At 43.0% G+C, this 19,156-nt stretch overlaps 1 protein-coding gene across 8 annotated transcripts in view; it reads right to left on the bottom strand.

Moving 5' to 3' along the window:
* The window catches only part of DLGAP2 (DLG associated protein 2), a 1,392,398-nt gene that overhangs the window by 171,398 nt on the left and 1,201,844 nt on the right, over positions 1–19,156 (bottom strand). For all 8 annotated transcript variants that reach the window (XM_082249548.1, XM_082249549.1, XM_082249547.1 and 5 more), the window contains one exon: positions 14,875–15,094. In XM_082249548.1, the coding sequence (XP_082105674.1) occupies positions 14,875–15,094 (220 nt within the window). The remainder of the gene's footprint in view (positions 1–14,874; positions 15,095–19,156) is intronic.

Genomic DNA, 19,156 nt, shown 5'->3' with positions numbered 1-19,156 from the left:
GGAAGCCTATGGAATGTGCCCATGAAGTGGAGAAAAGGCATTTGACACAGACATTTAAAAAAGAAGGGTGGGGAGTAGATAAGCTGTAGGAAAATCCTTTTACACCTAATGCTCTAAATCAGATAGGGTAAACCATCGTCTAAGTTTTAGTTATGTTGTGTTATGATGAGAAATGACTATACACAAAAAAAAGGAATCTTTGGTGAGCCATAAGCAGAAATTTTCCTAAAAATGTCATAAAGTTATAACGTGTTAATACCACTTGGCCACTCTAGATACAAAAAGGGAGGGTTATTTAACAATTGCCACTTAACACATTGAAGCCACTCTTTCTATAGATTATTTAAATGAAAAAGCATACACGTTCATTATTTTAAATATATTACACACTATTTTTAATGTTACAAATTATTTTGCAAAGTACATTAAATATATATGACATAGTTGATTAGAGCCAATTAGGTCTGTGCTGTGCATTCTCATGATAATCTTCTCACCGATGGGAAAAGTGTGACAGTCTTTTCCTGTTCACTCCTATTCCTGTCAGGTAAATTGTAAAAACCTGTCCAATATGTTGGTTCATTATTTTATGGCCAAAAAATCTGTCTGGTGGATAATTATTTTGACAGGGTTTACTCCTAGCACAAGCTTTCATTCACATTGCTAGATAGCAAGTTATATCTTTACATCCTAGATAAACTATATTACCAAAAGTATTGGGACGCCTGCCTATACACACACATGAACTTTAATAATGGCATCCCAGTCTTAGTTCGTAGAGTTCAATATTGAGCTGGTCCACCCTTTGCAGCTATAACAGCTTCAACTCTTCTGGGAGGGCTGTCCACAAAGTTTAGGAGTGTGTCTATGGGAATGTTTGACCATTCTTCCAGAAGCACATTTGTAAAGTCAGGCACTGATGTGGACGAAAAGGCCTGGCTCACAGTCTCCGCTCTAATTTATCCCAAAGGTGTTCTATCGGGTTGAGGTCAGAACTCTGTGCAGACCAGTCAAGTTCCCCCACCCCAAACTCGCTCATCCATGTCTTTATGAACTTTGCTTTGTGCAAGGGCTATAAAGACTTGGATTTAAAAATGTAAAAATGCTATAAATTAAGAATGCTTTCAGAAATATAAGTTGTAATAATTTATTTTTAGCAATTAACATAATGGAAAATGAATGAGAAGAAGAGAAGTTCAAATCAAATTATTATTTGGTGTGATCACCCTTTGCCTTCAAACCAACCTAAATTCTTCTAGGTACACTTGCACACAATTTTTGAGGGAACTCTGCAGGTAGGTTGTTCGAAACAAAGAAAATGAATAAGCTATCTCGCTGACTAGAACCTAATCATCATTTACTGGGACACATAAGAGGGTCAGAAGAGTGGTAGGGAACACCGGGTGAAGGGGAAGCAGCTTCTCCCAGATTAGGTCTTGAGATCCTAATGCACATATAAAAAACAAACACAAGAGGGCACTGCCATCTAGATGTAGCAGTTTATTAAAAAGAATAAAAGACAATAAAAATGCACTCACTATTTTAAAGCGGATCAAGGCTAGTCATAAACCCATATAGACCTCTATAGCATTACAGTGAGGCGACAGAGCTCTGCAGGCATGTGGCTGGCTTTTGTGGATGTAGGCCCCCTCAAATCCTTCTGTCTCTTCATGTACTCCCAGACAGACTTGATCACGTTGAGATCAGGACTCTTTTGGAGCCAAATCATCGCTTCCAGGATGCCTTGTTCTTTTTTTCACTGAAAATCGTTCTTAATGACATTGGCTGTATGTTTGGGGTCATTGTACTACTGTAGAATAAATTTGGGGTCAATTACATGCCTCCCCGATTATAAGGCATGACGGATAAGCATCTGCCTGTATTTCTCAGCATTGAGGACACCATTGATCCTAACCAATTCTCTAACTCCATTTGCTGAAATGCACCTCCAAATTTGCAGCGAACCTCCACCAGGCTTAAATCGGAGTTGCACCCAAAAGTGGAACTTCTGCTCTTTTGCTTCCTCCCCCCTCCAGTTCCCCATTTGGCCCCTTTCAGGGGGGAGGGGGGGAAAGGGTACCTATTTTTGACAGGTACATTTCCCCACTCCAGGGATACAGTGCCGTCCCTCTGAAGTTTGGCCCCCTCCTCCTTCCCCCGCCGCTGAGCCAATAGGAATGCGCAGTGCGCTTTGCGCATGTGCATTAGGGACCTGCCCGTGAAGCCGCAAGGCTTCACTGCCGGGTTCCCTTACCAGCAATGGCGGCGGCAGCACCCGGCAGCCGATGGAAGTATTGGCTGCGGTGCAGACATCGATGGACTCCAGGACAGGTAAGCGTCCTAATATTAAAAGACAGCAGCTACAGTATGTGTAGCTGTTGACTTTTCATTTTTGGAGGGGGTGGAGGGGAAGGTGGAACTCCGCTTTAACTGTTGCCTGCAGACACTCATTATTGAACCACTTTTCAGTCCTTGGGTGAACAAACTGCCTCCTGCTACAGCCAAACATTTAAAATTTTGTCCCATCAGTCAAAGCACCTGCTGCCATTTTTATTCACCCCAGTTCCTATATTTTGGTGCATAGTTGCGTCACTTAGCCTTGTTTCCACATCACCCATGTCAGTGTTATGGTTTTTTGGCCGCAATTCTTCCATGAAGACCACTTCTGGCCAGACTTTTCCAGACAGTAGATGGGTGTACCTGGGTCCCACTGGTTTTCACCAGTTCTGTGCTGATGGCACTGCTGGACATCTTTTGATGTCGAAGGGCAGTAAGTATGATATATTTTTCATCTGCTGCATTAAGTTTCCTTGGTCGACCACTTTGTCTACGGTCCTCAATGTTGCTTGACTCACAACTGCTTCACAACTATAATGTGCTAGTCACTTCTGATTAATATTTGCTGAAGTAAGGAAAGTCCCGCTCTACAAACTTTTAACACTTAAGGGAGTAAGGTTGTTAAAGGGATCTGGGCACCCTGGATGGACCATCATCTTCCAATTAACTTTGGCTGCACATTATTGGCCCTCTCACAAAGTAATCATTGACTTTAGTGATATTGATGTAGGGATCTAACCCCAACCCTAAATCCCAATTCCTAGAACCCTTCCTAGAATTTTCTGAAACTCCCCTCCCCCTATCTAAGTTTTGTCTTTTATTTAAATTTTTCTAACACTTTTTACGGTCTCTCCTTATTTACTGTTTTTTGTAAAAAACACTGAAACTCTATAAACTGTTATCCTAGAACTAGGGAAAATCTTAGCCTGTAATTGATGGATATCTACAACTGCTTCATTTTTAAAGGAACTTTGTAATAGTTATTATTAAAGTGTGGAGCGCTATTGGTATTGATTGGTACTGCGCTGCCTTAATGTATGTTTAAAATTCTCAGATAATAGGTCCAGAGATAATTTTAAGTGTGCTATTTGCATTTGGAATCTGTTGCTGCCAACTCTCAATATGAGATCCAAAGAGCTATCACTATCAGTAAAGCAAGCCATCATTAGGCTGAAAAAACAAAACAAACCCATCAGAGAGATAGCAAAAACATTAGGTGTGGCCAAATCAACTGTTTGGAACATCCTTAAAAAGAAAGAACGCACTGGTGAGCTCAGCAACACCAAAAGACCCAGATGACCATGGAAAACAACTGTGGTGGATGACCGAAGAATTCTTTCACTGGTGAAGAAAACACCCTTCACAACAGTTAGCCATATCAAGAATACTCTCCAGGAGGTAGGTGTAAGTGTGTCAAAGTCAACAATCAAGAGAAGACTTCACATACAGAGGGTTCACCATAAGATGAAAACCATTGGTGAGCCCTTAAAAACAGGAAGGCCAGATTAGATTTTGCCAAACAATATCTAAAAAAGCCTTCACAGTTCTAGAACAACATCCTATGGACAGATGAGACCAAGATCAACTTGTACCAGAGTGATGGGAAGAGAAGAGTATGGAGAAGGAAAGGAACTGATCATGATCCAAAGCATACCACCTCATCAGTGAAGCATGGTGGCGGTAGTGTCATGGCATGGGCATGTATGGCTGCCAATGGAACTGGTTCTCTTGTATTTATTGATGATGTGACTGCTGACAAAAGCAGCAGGATGAATTCTGAAGTGTTTTGGGCAATATTATCTGCTCATATTCAGCCAAATGCTTCAGAACTCATTGGACAGCGCTTCACAGTGCAGATGGACAATGACCCGAAGCATACTGGGAAAGCAACCAAACAGTTTTTTAAGGGAAAGAAGTGGAATGTTATGCAATGGCCAAGTCAATCACCCGACCTGAATCCGATTGAGCATGTATTTCCCTTGCTGAAGACAAAACTGAAGGGAAAATGCCCCAAGAACAAGCAGGAACTAAAGACTAGTGTTGAGCGAACACGGACTGTATTATTCGTGTTCGTACCGAATAATTGGATTTTTTGTACCCGAACACGGACACGGACACTTTACTGTATGTTCGGGTAAAAATCCGTGTTCGGTCGTTTTATTTCCGGGTTTTGCATGCTTTGGCGCTCTTTTCATGGCGGGCTTTCAACAGCCAATCAACAATCGTTTAACTGGTGTGCCTTAAGCCATCCCAGCCATGCCTGCAAATGTCTCAGTAGCTGTGATTGGCCGTCTGAAGCATGTGACCAAGTCTTTATAAGTTCCAGGCAGCCGCAGCGTCTTCATTCTGCTGCTTAGATCAGGGACAGAGCACACATCAACGTGCTGGCTGCTGATTAGGGAAAGACAGGCAGGAAAAAACCATTTGTGTCCGGATAGAATTGAGGGACAGGTCGGAGTGTTTAGGCAGGGCGAGTTGTAGGCATTTTAGGGATAGAGTCTGCTGAATTATAGGGTCAGTGTCTTCTACAAAGTACAATCGATATTGCTGTGTGGGGGGTGGGGTGACTCTGCACTCAATCCTGATCTACGATCTCTTCTCAATCCTGTTAGGGAGAGGCTGCTGCTGCTGAATTTTAGGGAAACGGTGTTCTACAAACTACAATCGATATTGCTGTGTGGTGTGGGATAGGAGATAGGCAGGTGTCAGTGATCCACATCCATTTTTCTGTGTGTGAGCTGCAGTGAACACAATCTTTTTGGGCTGCAGTGAACACAATCTTTTTGGGGTGCAGTGAACAACGTCCTTTTTGGGGTGCAGTGAACAAAATCTTTTTGGGGTGCAGTGAACAAAATCCTTTTTGGGGTGCAGTGAACAACATCCTTTTTGGGGTGCAGTGAACACAATCTTTTTGGGGTGCAGTGAACAAAATCCTTTGTGGGGTGCAGTGAACACAATCTTTATGGGGTGCAGTGAACACAATCTTTTTGGGGTGCAGTGAACAACATCCTTTTTGGGGTGCAGTGAACAAAATCCTTTTTGGGGGTGCAGTGAACAAAATCCTTTTTGGGGATGCAGTGAACACAATCTTTTTGGGGTGCAGTGAACAAAATCCTTTGTGGGGTGCAGTGAACACAATCTTTGTGGGGTGCAGTGAACACAATCTTTGTGGGGTACAGTGAACACAATCTCATACTTCTGAACATTTGAGGGTGCTGCCTGTTCCATACTCCTCCTCCTACTGCTCAACCATCCTTTTAGGGGTACAAACAATAGTAATTGGGGCCTAGTGTGGTGGTGTACGTGTGAGATACATACACTTTCTTTTTGATCATATTTTCTATTCCGCTATTCAATTAAATCCTTTGGGGATCAATTAAATTGCGTGATAGTCTGTGTCGGTACGTGTGAGATCCACCTTTCCAAGTTTTTGGGGTTCATCTCATACTTCTGAAGATTTTAGGGTGCTGCCTGTTCCATACTCCTCCTCCTACTGCTCAACCATCCTTTTAGGGGTACAAACAATAGTAATTGGGGCCTAGTGTGGTGGTGTACGTGTGAGATACATACACTTTCTTTTTGATCATATGTTCTATTCCGCTATTCAATTAAAACCTTTGGGGATCAATAAAATTGCGTGATAGTCTGTGTCGGTACGTGTGAGATCCACCTTTCCAAGTTTTTGGGGTTCATCTCATACTTCTGAAGATTTGAGGGTGCTGCCTGTTCCATACTCCTCCTCCTACTGCTCAACCATCCTTTTAGGGGTACAAACAATAGTAATTGGGGCCTAGTGTGATGGTGTACGTGTGAGATACATACACTTTCTTTTTGATCATATTTTCTATTCCGCTATTCAATTAAAACCTTTGGGGATCAATTAAATTGCGTGATAGTCTGTGTCGGTACGTGTGAGATCCACCTTTCCAAGTTTTTGGGGTTCATCTCATACTTCTGAAGATTTGAGGGTGCTGCCTGTTCCATACTCCTCCTCCTACTCCTCAACCATCCTTTTAGGGGTACAAACAATAGTAATTGGGGCCTAGTGCGGTGGTGTACGTGTGAGATACATACACTTTCTTTTTGATCATATTTTCTATTCCGCTATTCAATTAAAACCTTTGGGGATCAATTAAATTGCGTGATAGTCTGTGTCGGTACGTGTGAGATCCACCTTTCCAAGTTTTTGGGGTTCATCTCATACTTCTGAAGATTTGAGGGTGCTGCCTGTTCCATACTCCTCCTCCTACTGCTCAACCATCCTTTTAGGGGTACAAACAATAGTAATTGGGGCCTAGTGTGGTGGTGTACGTGTGAGATACATACACTTTCTTTTTGATCATATTTTCTATTCCGCTATTCAATTAAATCCTTTGGGGATCAATTAAATTGCGCGATAGTCTGTGTCGGTACGTGTGAGATCCACCTTTCCAAGTTTTTGGGGTTCATCTCATACTTCTGAAGATTTGAGGGTGCTGCCTGTTCCATACTCCTCCTCCTACTGCTCAACCATCCTTTTAGGGGTACAAACAATAGTAATTGGGGCCTAGTGTGGTGGTGTACGTGTGAGATACATACACTTTCTTTTTGATCATATTTTCTATTCCGCTATTCAATTAAAACCTTTGGGGATCAATTAAATTGCGTGATAGTCTGTGTCGGTACGTGTGAGATCCACCTTTCCAAGTTTTTGGGGTTCATCTCATACTTCTGAAGATTTGAGGGTGCTGCCTGTTCCATACTCCTCCTCCTACTGCTCAACCATCCTTTTAGGGGTACAAACAATAGTAATTGGGGCCTAGTGTGGTGGTGTACGTGTGAGATACATACACTTTCTTTTTGATCATATTTTCTATTCCGCTATTCAATTAAAACCTTTGGGGATCAATTAAATTGCGTGATAGTCTGTGTCGGTACGTGTGAGATCCACCTTTCCAAGTTTTTGGGGTTCATCTCATACTTCTGAAGATTTGAGGGTGCTGCCTGTTCCATACTCCTCCTCCTACTGCTCAACCATCCTTTTAGGGGTACAAACAATAGTAATTGGGGCCTAGTGTGGTGGTGTACGTGTGAGATACATACACTTTCTTTTTGATCATATTTTCTATTCCGCTATTCAATTAAAACCTTTGGGAATCAATTAAATTGCGTGATAGTCTGTGTCGGTACGTGTGAGATCCACCTTTCCAAGTTTTTGGGGTTCATCTCATACTTCTGAAGATTTGAGGGTGCTGCCTGTTCCATACTCCTCCTACTCCTCATAAATCCTTTTAGGGGTAGAAACAATAGTAATTGGGGCCTAGTGTGGTTTTGTACGTGCGAGATACATACACTTTTTTGGATCATATTTCCTATTCCGCTATTCAATAAAAACCTTTCTAGGGCAAGATCTTAAATTACAGAAATATGAGGAGACCGTCAAATAAGGGCCGTGGCCTGGGTCGTGGTGCTGCTGGTAGAGCTCCTGTTGCAAGGAGAGGACGTGGTCGATCTGTGCCAGCTACACGCACAAGTGAAACACCTTCCTCAAGTGTGAGTAGGCAACAGAACCTGCATCAGTATTTGGTAGGGCATCATACGCCCCTAGAAGTGATGAGGCCAGAACAAGTGGAGGCGATAGTAGATTGGTTTGCTGCTGACAGTGCCTCCAGTTCCTTCACATTGTCTCCCACCCAGTCTACTGCAGAAAGGTCACAGTTGGCACCTGCAGCCGATGTCCAACCGTCTTTCACCTCACCCCCTTGCAAATCAGGCAAGCAGTCTGAGCCCCAAGCCATATAGCAGTCTCTTCTTCTTTTTGATGACTCTGTCAGCAGGGTTTCCCAGGGCCATCCACCTAGCCCTGCCCCAGAAGTGGAAGAGATTGAGTGCAGCGATGCCCATCCACTTATTTCTCAAGATGAGTACATGCAAGGATCATCGCAGCACGTCTCCGATGATGACGAAACGCAGGTGCCAACTGCTGCGGCGTTCAGCATTGTGGAGACCGACAAGGAGGGCAGGGGTGAAGACTGGGTGGAAGATGATGTGGAGGACGATGAGGTCCTCGACCCCACATGGAATGAACGTCATGCAGGTGACCTGAGTTGGAGGAAGAGGCGGTGGTCGCACAGAGCCACCAGCACAGCAGAAGAGGGAGCAGGGTGCAGAAGCGGAGCGGCCGTGCCCTAGACACTACGCCCGCTACTGCCCAACGCAGCAAGGGAACGAGCGCACCAAAGTCAGCTCAAAGGAGTTCTCTAGCGTGGAAGTTCTTTAGAAAATGTGCTGATGACAGGACACGAGTGGTTTGCACCCTGTGCAATCAGAGCTTGAAGCGAGGCATAAACCTTCTCAACCTGAGCACAACCTGCATGATCAGGCATCTAAGTGCAAAGCACGAGCTGCAGTGGAGTACACACCTTCAAAACCAAGAAACGTCTCTGGCTCATCCTGCTTCCTCTTCTGCTGCAGTCTCGGCCGCTCCAGCCACATCTGTAGTGATACCGGCACCTGCCACCCCGCAAACAGACGATCTGTCAGCAACACCACCACCTGGGTCACCAACAACCATCTCCACAATGTCCCGTGGAAGCGTTCAGCTTTCCATCTCCCAAACACTTGAGAGGAAGAGGAAGTACCCCCCTACCCACCCGCGATCCCTGGCCCTGAATGCCAGCATTTCAAAATTATTGGCCTTTGAAATGCTGTCATTCCGTCTGGTGGAGACCCACAGTTTTAAAAACCTTATGTCGGTGGCTGTCCCACAGTACGTCGTGCCCAGCCGCCACTACTTTTCCAGGCAAGCCATCCCTTCCCTGCACAACCAAGTGGGGGAAAAAATCAGGTGTGCACTGCGCAACGCCATCTGTGCCAAGGTCCACCTAACTACCGATACGTGGACCAGTAAGCACGGTCAGGGGCGTTATATCTCCCTAACGGCACACTGGGTAAATGCAGTGGCGGATGGGCCTGAGGCGGATAGCAATTTGGCGCATGTCCTTCCACCACCGAGGATTGCAGGGCGCTTCAGTTTGCCTCCTGTTCCTAACTCCTCCTACTCCGCTTCCTCATCCTCTACCGCCTCCTCATCCGGACAGCGTAACACCTTCACCACCAACTTCAGCACGGCCAGGGGTAAACGACAGCAGGCAGTTTTACAACTTGCCTGTTTAGGGGACAAACCACACACCGCGCAGGAGTTGTGGAGGAGCATGGAACAGCAGACAAATGAGTGGTTGCTGCCAGCGAGCCTCAAGCCCGGCCTGGGCGAAATCTCATAGCAGCTCTGGGCCTAGCCGGTTTGACGCACATCCCTTGCCTGGCGCATGTGCTGAATTTGGTGGTGCAGAGGTTCCTTAAAAACTACCCCGATATGTCAGAGCTGCTGCAGAAAGTGCGGGCCGTTTGTGCGCACTTTCGGCGTTCTCACCCTGCTGCTGCTCGCCTGGCAGCGCTGCAGCGTAACTTCGGCCTTCCCGCTCACCGCCTCATATGTGACGTGCCCACAAGTTGGAACTCCACCTTGCACATGCTGGAAAGACTGTGCGAGCAGCAGCAGGCCATAGTGGAGTTTCAGCTGCAGCACGCACGCGTGAGTCGCTCTGCGGAACAGCACCACTTCACCACCAATAACTGGGCCTCCATGCGAGACCTGTATGCCTTGTTGCGCTGTTTTGAGTACTCCACCAACATGGCCAGTGGCAATGACGCCGTTCTCAGCTTAACTATCCCACTTCTATGCCTCCTTGAAAAAACAATTCGGGCGATGATGGAAGAGGATGTGGCACAGGATGAGGAGGAGGAGGAGGATGAAGAGGTAACATTTCCAAGGCTTTCAGGGCAGTCATTCGCAAGGGGCTCCGAGGGTGGGTTCCTGCACACACAAACGCCAGGGACACAATTGTCCAGCAGGGGCACAGTTCTGGAGGATGAGGAGGATGAGGAGGAGGAGGAGCTGGAGGAGGAGATGGAACCATGTTCACAGCAGGGTGGCACCCAGGCCAGCTCATGGCCATCACTGGGGCGTGGCTGGGGGGATACAGAGGACACGGACGATACACCTCCCACAGAGGACAGCCTTTCGTTGCCTCTGGGCAGCCTGGCACACATGAGCGATTACATGCTGCAGTGTCTCCACAACGACCGCCGAGTTGCCCACATTCTAACTTGTGCTGATTACTGGGTGGCCACGCTGCTGGATCCCCGTTACAAGGACAACGTACCGTCCTTAATTCACTCACTGGAGCGCGATCGCAAGATGCGCGAGTACAAGCGCACGCTGGTAGACGCCATGCTGCTGGCATTCCCATCTGACAGCGGGGCCGCAGTGGAAGCACAAGGCAGAGGAGGAGGAGGAGGAGGTCGCCAACGCAACCAGGGCACCGCCAGCACCTCAGAAGGCAGGGTTAGCATGGCCGAAATGTGGAAAAGCTTTGTCAGCACGCCACAACAAACAGCAGCACCAGCAGCTCAGATGGAACGTCTTAGCAGGAGGCAGCATTTTACCAACATGGTGGAGCAGTATGTGTGCACACGCCTACATGTAGTGAATGAGGGGTCTGCCCCCTTCAACTTCTGGGTCTCCAAATTGGGCACATGGCCTGAGCTTGCCCTTTACGCCTTGGAGGTGCTGGCGTGCCCTGCAGCCAGTGTATTATCTGAACGGGTATTTAGCACGGCTGGGGGCGTTATAACAGACAAGCGCAGCCGCCTGTCCAGAGACATTGTGGACAAGCTCACGTTCATTAAAATGAACCAGGCATGGATCCCACGGGACTTTTCCGTACCTTATGCAGAATAGCAATGGATACCGACCTTACCCACCCATTGTTCCATTTTTGCTCTTTCTCACTCTTTTGGGGTGTACCCTCATTTAAAATTTGTGAAAAGAAGCAGTGTTGGCTACCTCGTCCTCCTCCTCAGGGCCAGATTAACGTAGGGGCTATTGGAGCTGCAGCTCCAGGCCCCTACCTTTTATATAGGCCCCGGGTTGGCCATATTCACTGTTACCGCTCTTCTGTCACTTGTAAACACAGAAGTCTGGCTTCTATGCTCGCTTCCCCAGGCAGCACCCTCAGAACCTCCCCACACAGCGCGAAGGCCGGACAAGGAGGGACAGTTGCCGATGCATGGATGTGTTTATGGGCTTCAGAGACAGCATCCCATGTTGAATTAGGCATGCATGGCTGCACCCTTCCTCCTCTGGGTGCATGGCAAGGCACGGCCCTTAAGGCCCTTCAAAATCCTCAGCACCAAGCCCATGATGCTCTTAATCCGGCCCTGGTCCTCCTCCACCGCCGCTTCCACCTACACCGCCCATAGGTGTGCGCAGCCTATTGCATTAAGGTGTGCACCCCAAAGTTGAAATACACATGCATGTGTTTGCCAGCAGGGAGAGTAATGTATCGGGGCCATGTACCTGTAGGCAAAGAGAAATAGAGCAGAGCAGGTCCGAGGGAGATCTTTCCCATCTCCTCACTGGCAATGCTATGTGCCCTAGGTGATTAGGGTGTGCCCAGGCACACCCGGCACACCCTGTGCGCATGCCTATGTCACCGCCACATCCACCACCACCTCATCCTCCCTCCTACTCCATATGGGCCTCGTCCTTCAGAGATGAAGAAGAACATTGTTTTATTTTTCTGTTTTTTTTGTTGTTTTAAGTTATTTCCCTATCCACATTTGTTTGCAGAGCACTTGCCATGCTCTTAATTACGTTTTGCTGCCATTTGCAGCACTCTAGCCCTTTCCTTTGGTGTTTTAGAGCCATTTTAGTGCCTTAAAGTTCGGGTCCCCATTGACTTCAATGGGGTTCGGTGTCCGGGAAAAGTTCGGTAAAAGTCCGGGACACGGACCCAGACTTTTTTTTTAAAGTTTGGCCGAACCCGTCGAACACGGACATCTAGGTGTCCGCTCAACCCTACTAAAGACAGTTGCAGTAGAGGCCTGGCAGAGCATCACCAGGGATGAAACCCAGAATCTGGTGATGTCTATGCGTTCCAGACTTCAGGCTGTAATTGGCTGCAAAGGGTTTGCAACCAAGCATTAAAAAGTGAAAGTTTGATTTATAATTGTTAATCTGGCTCATTACTTTTGGTCCCTTAAAAAGTGGGAGGCACATATACAAACTGTTGTAATTCCTACACCGTTCACCTGATTTGGATGTAAATACCCTCAAACTAAAGCTGAAAGTCTGCAGTTCAAGCACATCTTGTATGTTTCATTTCAAATCCATTGTGGTGGTGTATAGAGCCAAAAAGATTAGAATTGTGCCGATGTCCCAATATTTATGGACCTTACTGTATATGCATTTGTAATGTTATTGTTGGTCAAACTGACCAAAAACTTGGAAAACTGAATGGTTAAAAAGTCAAAATCTGCATATAATTTCAATTCTCTATATTTGTAGGTCTATAGATTACTCTGCCATGCAGGTTTTACTAAAGGTAACCTGAGCTTATGTATTGCTTTCCATATACAAAAGTGACTGGGAAATACAAAAATCAGTCTTTTATTTGATTTACACCATTTTAGTGGCTTTTCTTCATCTGTTTAACATAAAAACAAAGCCAATTACAATGAAAATAGTTATGCTGCTTTGAGGAGGATGTCAGGAACATATCTAATGCTCAAGATCAGATAAATATCCTGCCTAAATTGTGTGTCTGCTGCTGGACTTTACAGAACATGTCAATCAAAGCAATGCCTGCTGGAATAGATCAGTTTGAAGATATAGTAAGAGAATTTGAGTAAAATGTGAAATTCAATGAAAACACCAAGGACAGAGAAGAACAAGAAGTAGTAATAAAATAATATTGAAAGAGAAACTATTCGATGGACTCTATCAATAAGAATCATGACATGTTTGGAATCTCATTTTAGGTTTGGCAATAGCAAAAGTAAGAGCAATACATTTCTGGATGAGTGACCAACCTGATTTGATATAGAGGAAAATTGTATAAAGCGAGTGCTGAATTTCAGAAAAATGGGCAGATGATGACAATTGCACGAGGATCAGTGAAAAAATCCCACAGTATACATTTCACAAGTGGTTATTCATAGGACATTTACTATGGCTGCCAACAATATTTGACTAAGGTACACAACTTAATGAACCACCTGACACTTGTAGGTGTTGTAAAGAAGATTTACATATTATTTTGACTGTATATTTTCTAAAATGTAAATACACACATGGAATCAGGAGTAAATCCAAGGCATAAAAGCTACATTTTAAAGATTATATGTAAGCTTACTGCCCTTGGTCCTGGGTCAATGTACATCTGCATCTAAGGGGTGCCGCTCTGAGCACAGTTTCTAGGTTGATATTTGCATGTATTTCTCATTTTTTGCTCTGGAATAACAAGTCTTGATAATTAAAGCTGACGACCAGCTGAGAATATCTCATATCAACCACTGCCTAGGTTTACAACAGAGAAGCCTAAAGATGCAAGACAATTTCCCCCTTAACATGTCTCCAACCCCATTCGAAACCACACCATGTAACCTCATCTTCCACCTCCTGCCACCACATCTTTTTCCTTTGCATCCTGCATCCTCTTACCTCCTTATCTGAAGATTAATATTTCTGCCAGCACGCATTTCCCCTATGATCTTGACTACAATGGCTACAATGACCCTCATGCAGTATAATCTCTCACTTTGTAGACACATTCTGATTTCTGTCAGGCAAATCCCCTCACATGCTGCCACAAACCCCCTAATTCATCACATTCACCTCGTAACATACCTTGTATTTTTTTTTTTTTTTTAATATCTTTCAGGATGCTCGCCTTTAGGACCAGCCCTATCCATTTCCTATGTACAAAATGAGTAGCCTCGAGGCCAGTATGAGAAAACTATTGAGTAGTTGTGCACAAACCCTAGTTTCTACACGAATAGCTTGGGGGCCATTCTTTTAGCACTGATACAAGGAGGAATTAGAGAGAAATAGGCGGTCCTGGAGCAAGAGCTTCTAAAGCAGTTTTGCCCCTAGAAAAGGCCTTTTGAAATGATAATTATTGATTCCAATTTAAATTATAGTAAGACAGTGGAGTTTCTTGTTTGTGTTTGCGTAAAGCAGCAATAAAAACATATTCTTTATGTCCATATGTATTAAGCCTTTTAAAACATTGAATGCAGTTCCCTTCCTTGCCTTACATACTCCTATGGGGTATTACTACCAAGCACATCAAATATGTTCAAGAATCTTGCATAGGATTAAAAGAGGTCTGGTGTCCTGACAATAAAAAGATGATGCCATCAAGCATGATGCATATAGGTTTTATTTATTTAGGTAAAGGAGTTGGTTATACTGATTAAAGTTCCTTCAGACTAAAGGCTCTCAGATGGCATCAGCATACATGGGAAACAATTGCTTCTATTAAATTACCAATTTTCATAATAACCAGAAAGCAAAGTATTTCCCAAAATGACCGAATGTTGCTGAATTATTTTAGGACATGTCAGAATGTTTTGGTGGTAAAATGTGGAAAACTACAGACAATCATATGAATACTAAATAAAGGACTGAACTGGGCAAAGTCTTTTCTTTACCTGTTGTTGACCTGGTAGTGGGGGTGGCATTGGAAGATGTCATAACAGGAACACAGTCGTCATCCTGGGAATAACCAGCCTGTATCGCCCTCAAGTAACTGTGGCTTCTTGTTCGAAAACATCCTGGAAGGTCTAAAGCATCCATTGCATGAGAATCAACTTCACTGAAAACTGACTCACACACCGACTCATATTGTCCATTAATTTCTGTTTCACTCATCTGGAAGAAGAGGACACATAGAGTTGGTACAGCAAATAACACTGAAGAGAATCCCATCCAATTAGAGTTGTAGATATTTTATCAAAGGAACATGGTGATAAAATGTACTCTAATTAAAGAAGAATGAAATAAATTAATAAATGTGTTATCACTATGGGAACAGGATACCTTGCTTTAGGGACAAGGTCCTTAAATATGCTGACTACTGATGAAAAAATGGAGGATGCCTGTCAACCACTGTCAGTGAATTATCTGTGTTTAGGGAGAAACAGTTTGTTATTCCTGTGATAAGCCAAAGAAATGTTTTAAGAAATCTCAAATCAGAATTTCCCTATTTCCAAACATACGTATAAGGTGTACAGGATTTAAACACAAAAGTCACTGTACAACAATTATGAATTAAGTATTATTATTAAAATAGTGAATATAATTATATTACAGCCAGTGAAAAAAAAAATCAGGGGATGGATACATTTGCAATATTTTACTACATATAGTAAAATGCATATTATATAATGTAATAGGTATGGGACAATCCGTTTATAAAACAATATAGTCTAAAAGAAATCACATAAAGCAAACTCAAAAAGTCACACACATTAGTGGCAGATGCAGAAAATTTAATATTAGTCAGTCAGTAGCAATGAAATGAGGAAAAGTTAAGATAAAACTTGGATATAAAAAAATAGAAAGCAGGATCTTTAGCTTTTGTGTTGTGCTCACAACAAAAAATACATCCCCAAATTATACCTCATACTTATTATAGTTACAGTCAGGTCCATAAATATTGGGACATCGACCCAATTCTAATCTTTTTGGCTCTATACACCACCACAATGGATTTGAAATGAAACAAACAAGATGTGCTTTAACTGCAGACTTTCAGCTTTAATTTGAGGGTTTTTACAGCCAATCAGGTATCAGTTGAGTGGTGTAGGAATTACAACAGTTTGAATATGTGCCTCCCACTTTTTAAGGGACCAAAAGTAATGGGACAGATTAACAATCATAAATCAAACTTTTAATTTTTAATACTTGGTTGCAAATCCTTTGCAGTCAATTACAGACTGAAGTCTGGAACGCATAGACATCACCAGACGCTGGGTTTCATCCCTGGTGATGCTCTGCCAGGCCTCTACTGCAACTGTCTTCAGTTCCTTCTTGTTCTTTGGGCATTTTCCCTTCAGTTTTGTCTTTAGCAAGTGAAATGCATGCTCAATCGGATTCAGGCCAGGTGATTGACTTGGCCATTACATAACATTCCACTTCTTTCCCTTAAAAAACTGTTTGGTTGCTTTCCCAGTATGCTTCGGGTCACATAATATTGCCCGAAAAACTTCAGAATTCATCCTGCTGCTTTTGTCAACAGTCACATCATCAATAAATACAAGAGAACCAGTTGTATTGGCAGCCATACATTCCCACGCTATGACACTACCACCACCATACTTCACTGATGAGGTGGTATGCTTTAGATCATGAGCAGTTCCTTTCCTTCTCCATACTCTTCTCTTCCCATCACTCTGCTACAAGTTGATCTTGGTCTCATCTGTCCATGGGATCTTGTTCCAGAACTGTGAAGGCTTTTTTAGATGTTGTTTGGCAAACTCTGGCCTTCCTGTTTTTGAGGCTCATGAATGGTTTACATCTTGTGGTGAACCCTCTGTATTCACTCTGGTGAAGTCTTCTCCTGATTGTTGACTTTGAAACACATACACCTACCTCCTGGAGAGTGTTCTTGATCTGGCCAACTGTTGTGAAGGGTGTTTTCTTCACCAGGGAAATAATTCTACGGTCATCCACCACAGTTGTTTTCCATGGTCTTCCGGGTCTTTTGGTGTTGCTGAGCTCACCGGTGCGTTCTTTCTTTTTAAGGATGTTCCAAACAGTTGATTTGGCCCCACCTAATGTTTTTGCTATCTCTCTGAAGGGTTTGTTTTGTTTTTTCAGCCTAATGATGGCTTGCTTCACTGATAGGGACAGCTCTTTGGATCTCATATTGAGAGTTGACAGCAACAGATTCCAAATGCAAATAGCACACTTGAAATGAACTGTGGACCTTTTATCTGCTCCTTGTAAATGGGATAATGAGGGAATAACACACACCTGGCCATGGAACAGCTGAGCAGCCAATTGTCCCATTACTTTTGGTCCTTTAAAAAGTAGGAGGCACATATACAAACTGTTGTAATTCCTACACTGTTCACTTGATTTGGATGTAAATACCCTCAAACTAAAACTGAAAGTCTGCAGTTCAAGCGCATCTTGTTTGTTTCATTTCAAATCCATTGTGGTGGTGTATAGAGCCAAAAAGATTAGAATTGTGTCGATGTCCTAATATTTATGGACCTGACTGTACATTCTGCAATGGACAGCACTGCTTTATAGGACATTTAATCCTTCTAATCTATGTTTTAATTGTATTGTGGCTTTGAAGTCTGATAACTGTCTGCGGAGAAGGGAGACTGAAATCACATATCATATGATTAGTATACCAGAAACTTTCAGCTATGAGTTATCTTATCTATTTAGCATTTTTTTATTTAGAACAAGGGCAAAATGGAATGCACAGGACCAGGGGCTTTGCTTCAGAACATAGCACAGGGTTTTTATAAACATTGTATTTAATTCACAAACTGTGAATTTGTATTAAAGTGTGCGAATATTATTTTTTGCATGCAAGGCCCAATTTGAAAGAATAAAAGGGACAATTATTAAAAAAACATAAAAACTCTAAAATTAGAATAAAATGTGAGTCATTCTCCAACATAATCAACTGTAGTAATAAATTAATTATTTAATCAAACACAATATTAACATGTGGATTATGCTGCAATCAATAATATACGTAGAGAACAAATTCCTCATAACAGGCTCTGTACTAGAAGAGAAATAAGCAAAACAAATGCATCTGATATGAAGTCACAATCCATGAAAGAAGAAGGGAATAGACGTAAATGATCAATAAACCTCTACAAAAAAAGTGATGCACTAACTCCTGAAATGGCAACTTGCCATGCAGACCTTGATTTTCTTTACAGTTCAATAGCCAAATTCATTATGGCTGATATGCAATTTTTTATCTTTGAAGATGTTTCAATAAAATTAGAATTGATGCTATTCCCTTTTTCATTCCATCAGAGTCCACAAGATGGCAGTTGTTATGTCATAGCACTCCCAGAGAAGAAGAATTCTTATATAAATGATTGCTAGTACTACGTTAATAGAATTCAAGATTTAGTCTGTTTTCATGTCAAGGGAAAAGTGTTCAGCTGAAATAGCAATAAATAAAGTTCTTCCTACAGGTCAAATCTGTATATTGTATTAAATAAAGGTACTGATAAAGTACATTATTGACTCTCTTGGAAAGATTTTATGCTGATCAATATAAAAACATATTACACTATATATGGTATCTTACTAGAACACTAAAATAAGGCAATTGCTGTTTGGTTGATTTGGGGTACTATACATTTTTTTTTGTTAAAACGTTATTTTTTTCACAGCAATTCATTTCTTTTATTTATATATTGGTACGACCAAAGATTACAAAATCTTCAAAATCAGGAAGGCAATTTTGAAGGATGCAAAAATATTTGCCATTATCAGGCACAAGTGTATTTGTCCTGTGCTGTCCCTTCTGGTTGACCTGCAGCGTGCTATTGTCCACTATGATATATTTACAAGCCATTAACATGGTTAAATTTGGCACTGTAGGGTAAAAACGTGGTGGTGCATACACAAAAATGTGTGAAAAATACTGGAAACCATAACATGCCTTCTCCACATTTTTTCCTCCATTGCCCCTGTAGCCATGTGAACAATCTGTATAGGTATCATAAGGCAACGTGGATCTGTGGTTTCATTGGCAACTGAGCCTTTAGGAATTCCACTTAACAACACTGGAATCATCACACTCAGAGGAAAGAGGCTGCACAGACCAAACACCTTTATGAATGCGTGTGTACAATGAAAAACATTTAGCACAAATAAAGTTGTATGATTTTCACCATACAGTGGATGAAACAAAGAGGGAGGAACAATGTAATATGAAAGGATGGT

The sequence above is a fragment of the Pelophylax lessonae genome (assembly GCF_965119305.1).
Source record: "Pelophylax lessonae genome assembly, chromosome: 3".
NCBI lineage: Eukaryota > Metazoa > Chordata > Amphibia > Anura > Ranidae > Pelophylax > Pelophylax lessonae.
The sequence above is the reverse complement of the archived record's forward strand: the minus strand, read 5'-3'. Positions and strand labels throughout refer to the sequence as shown.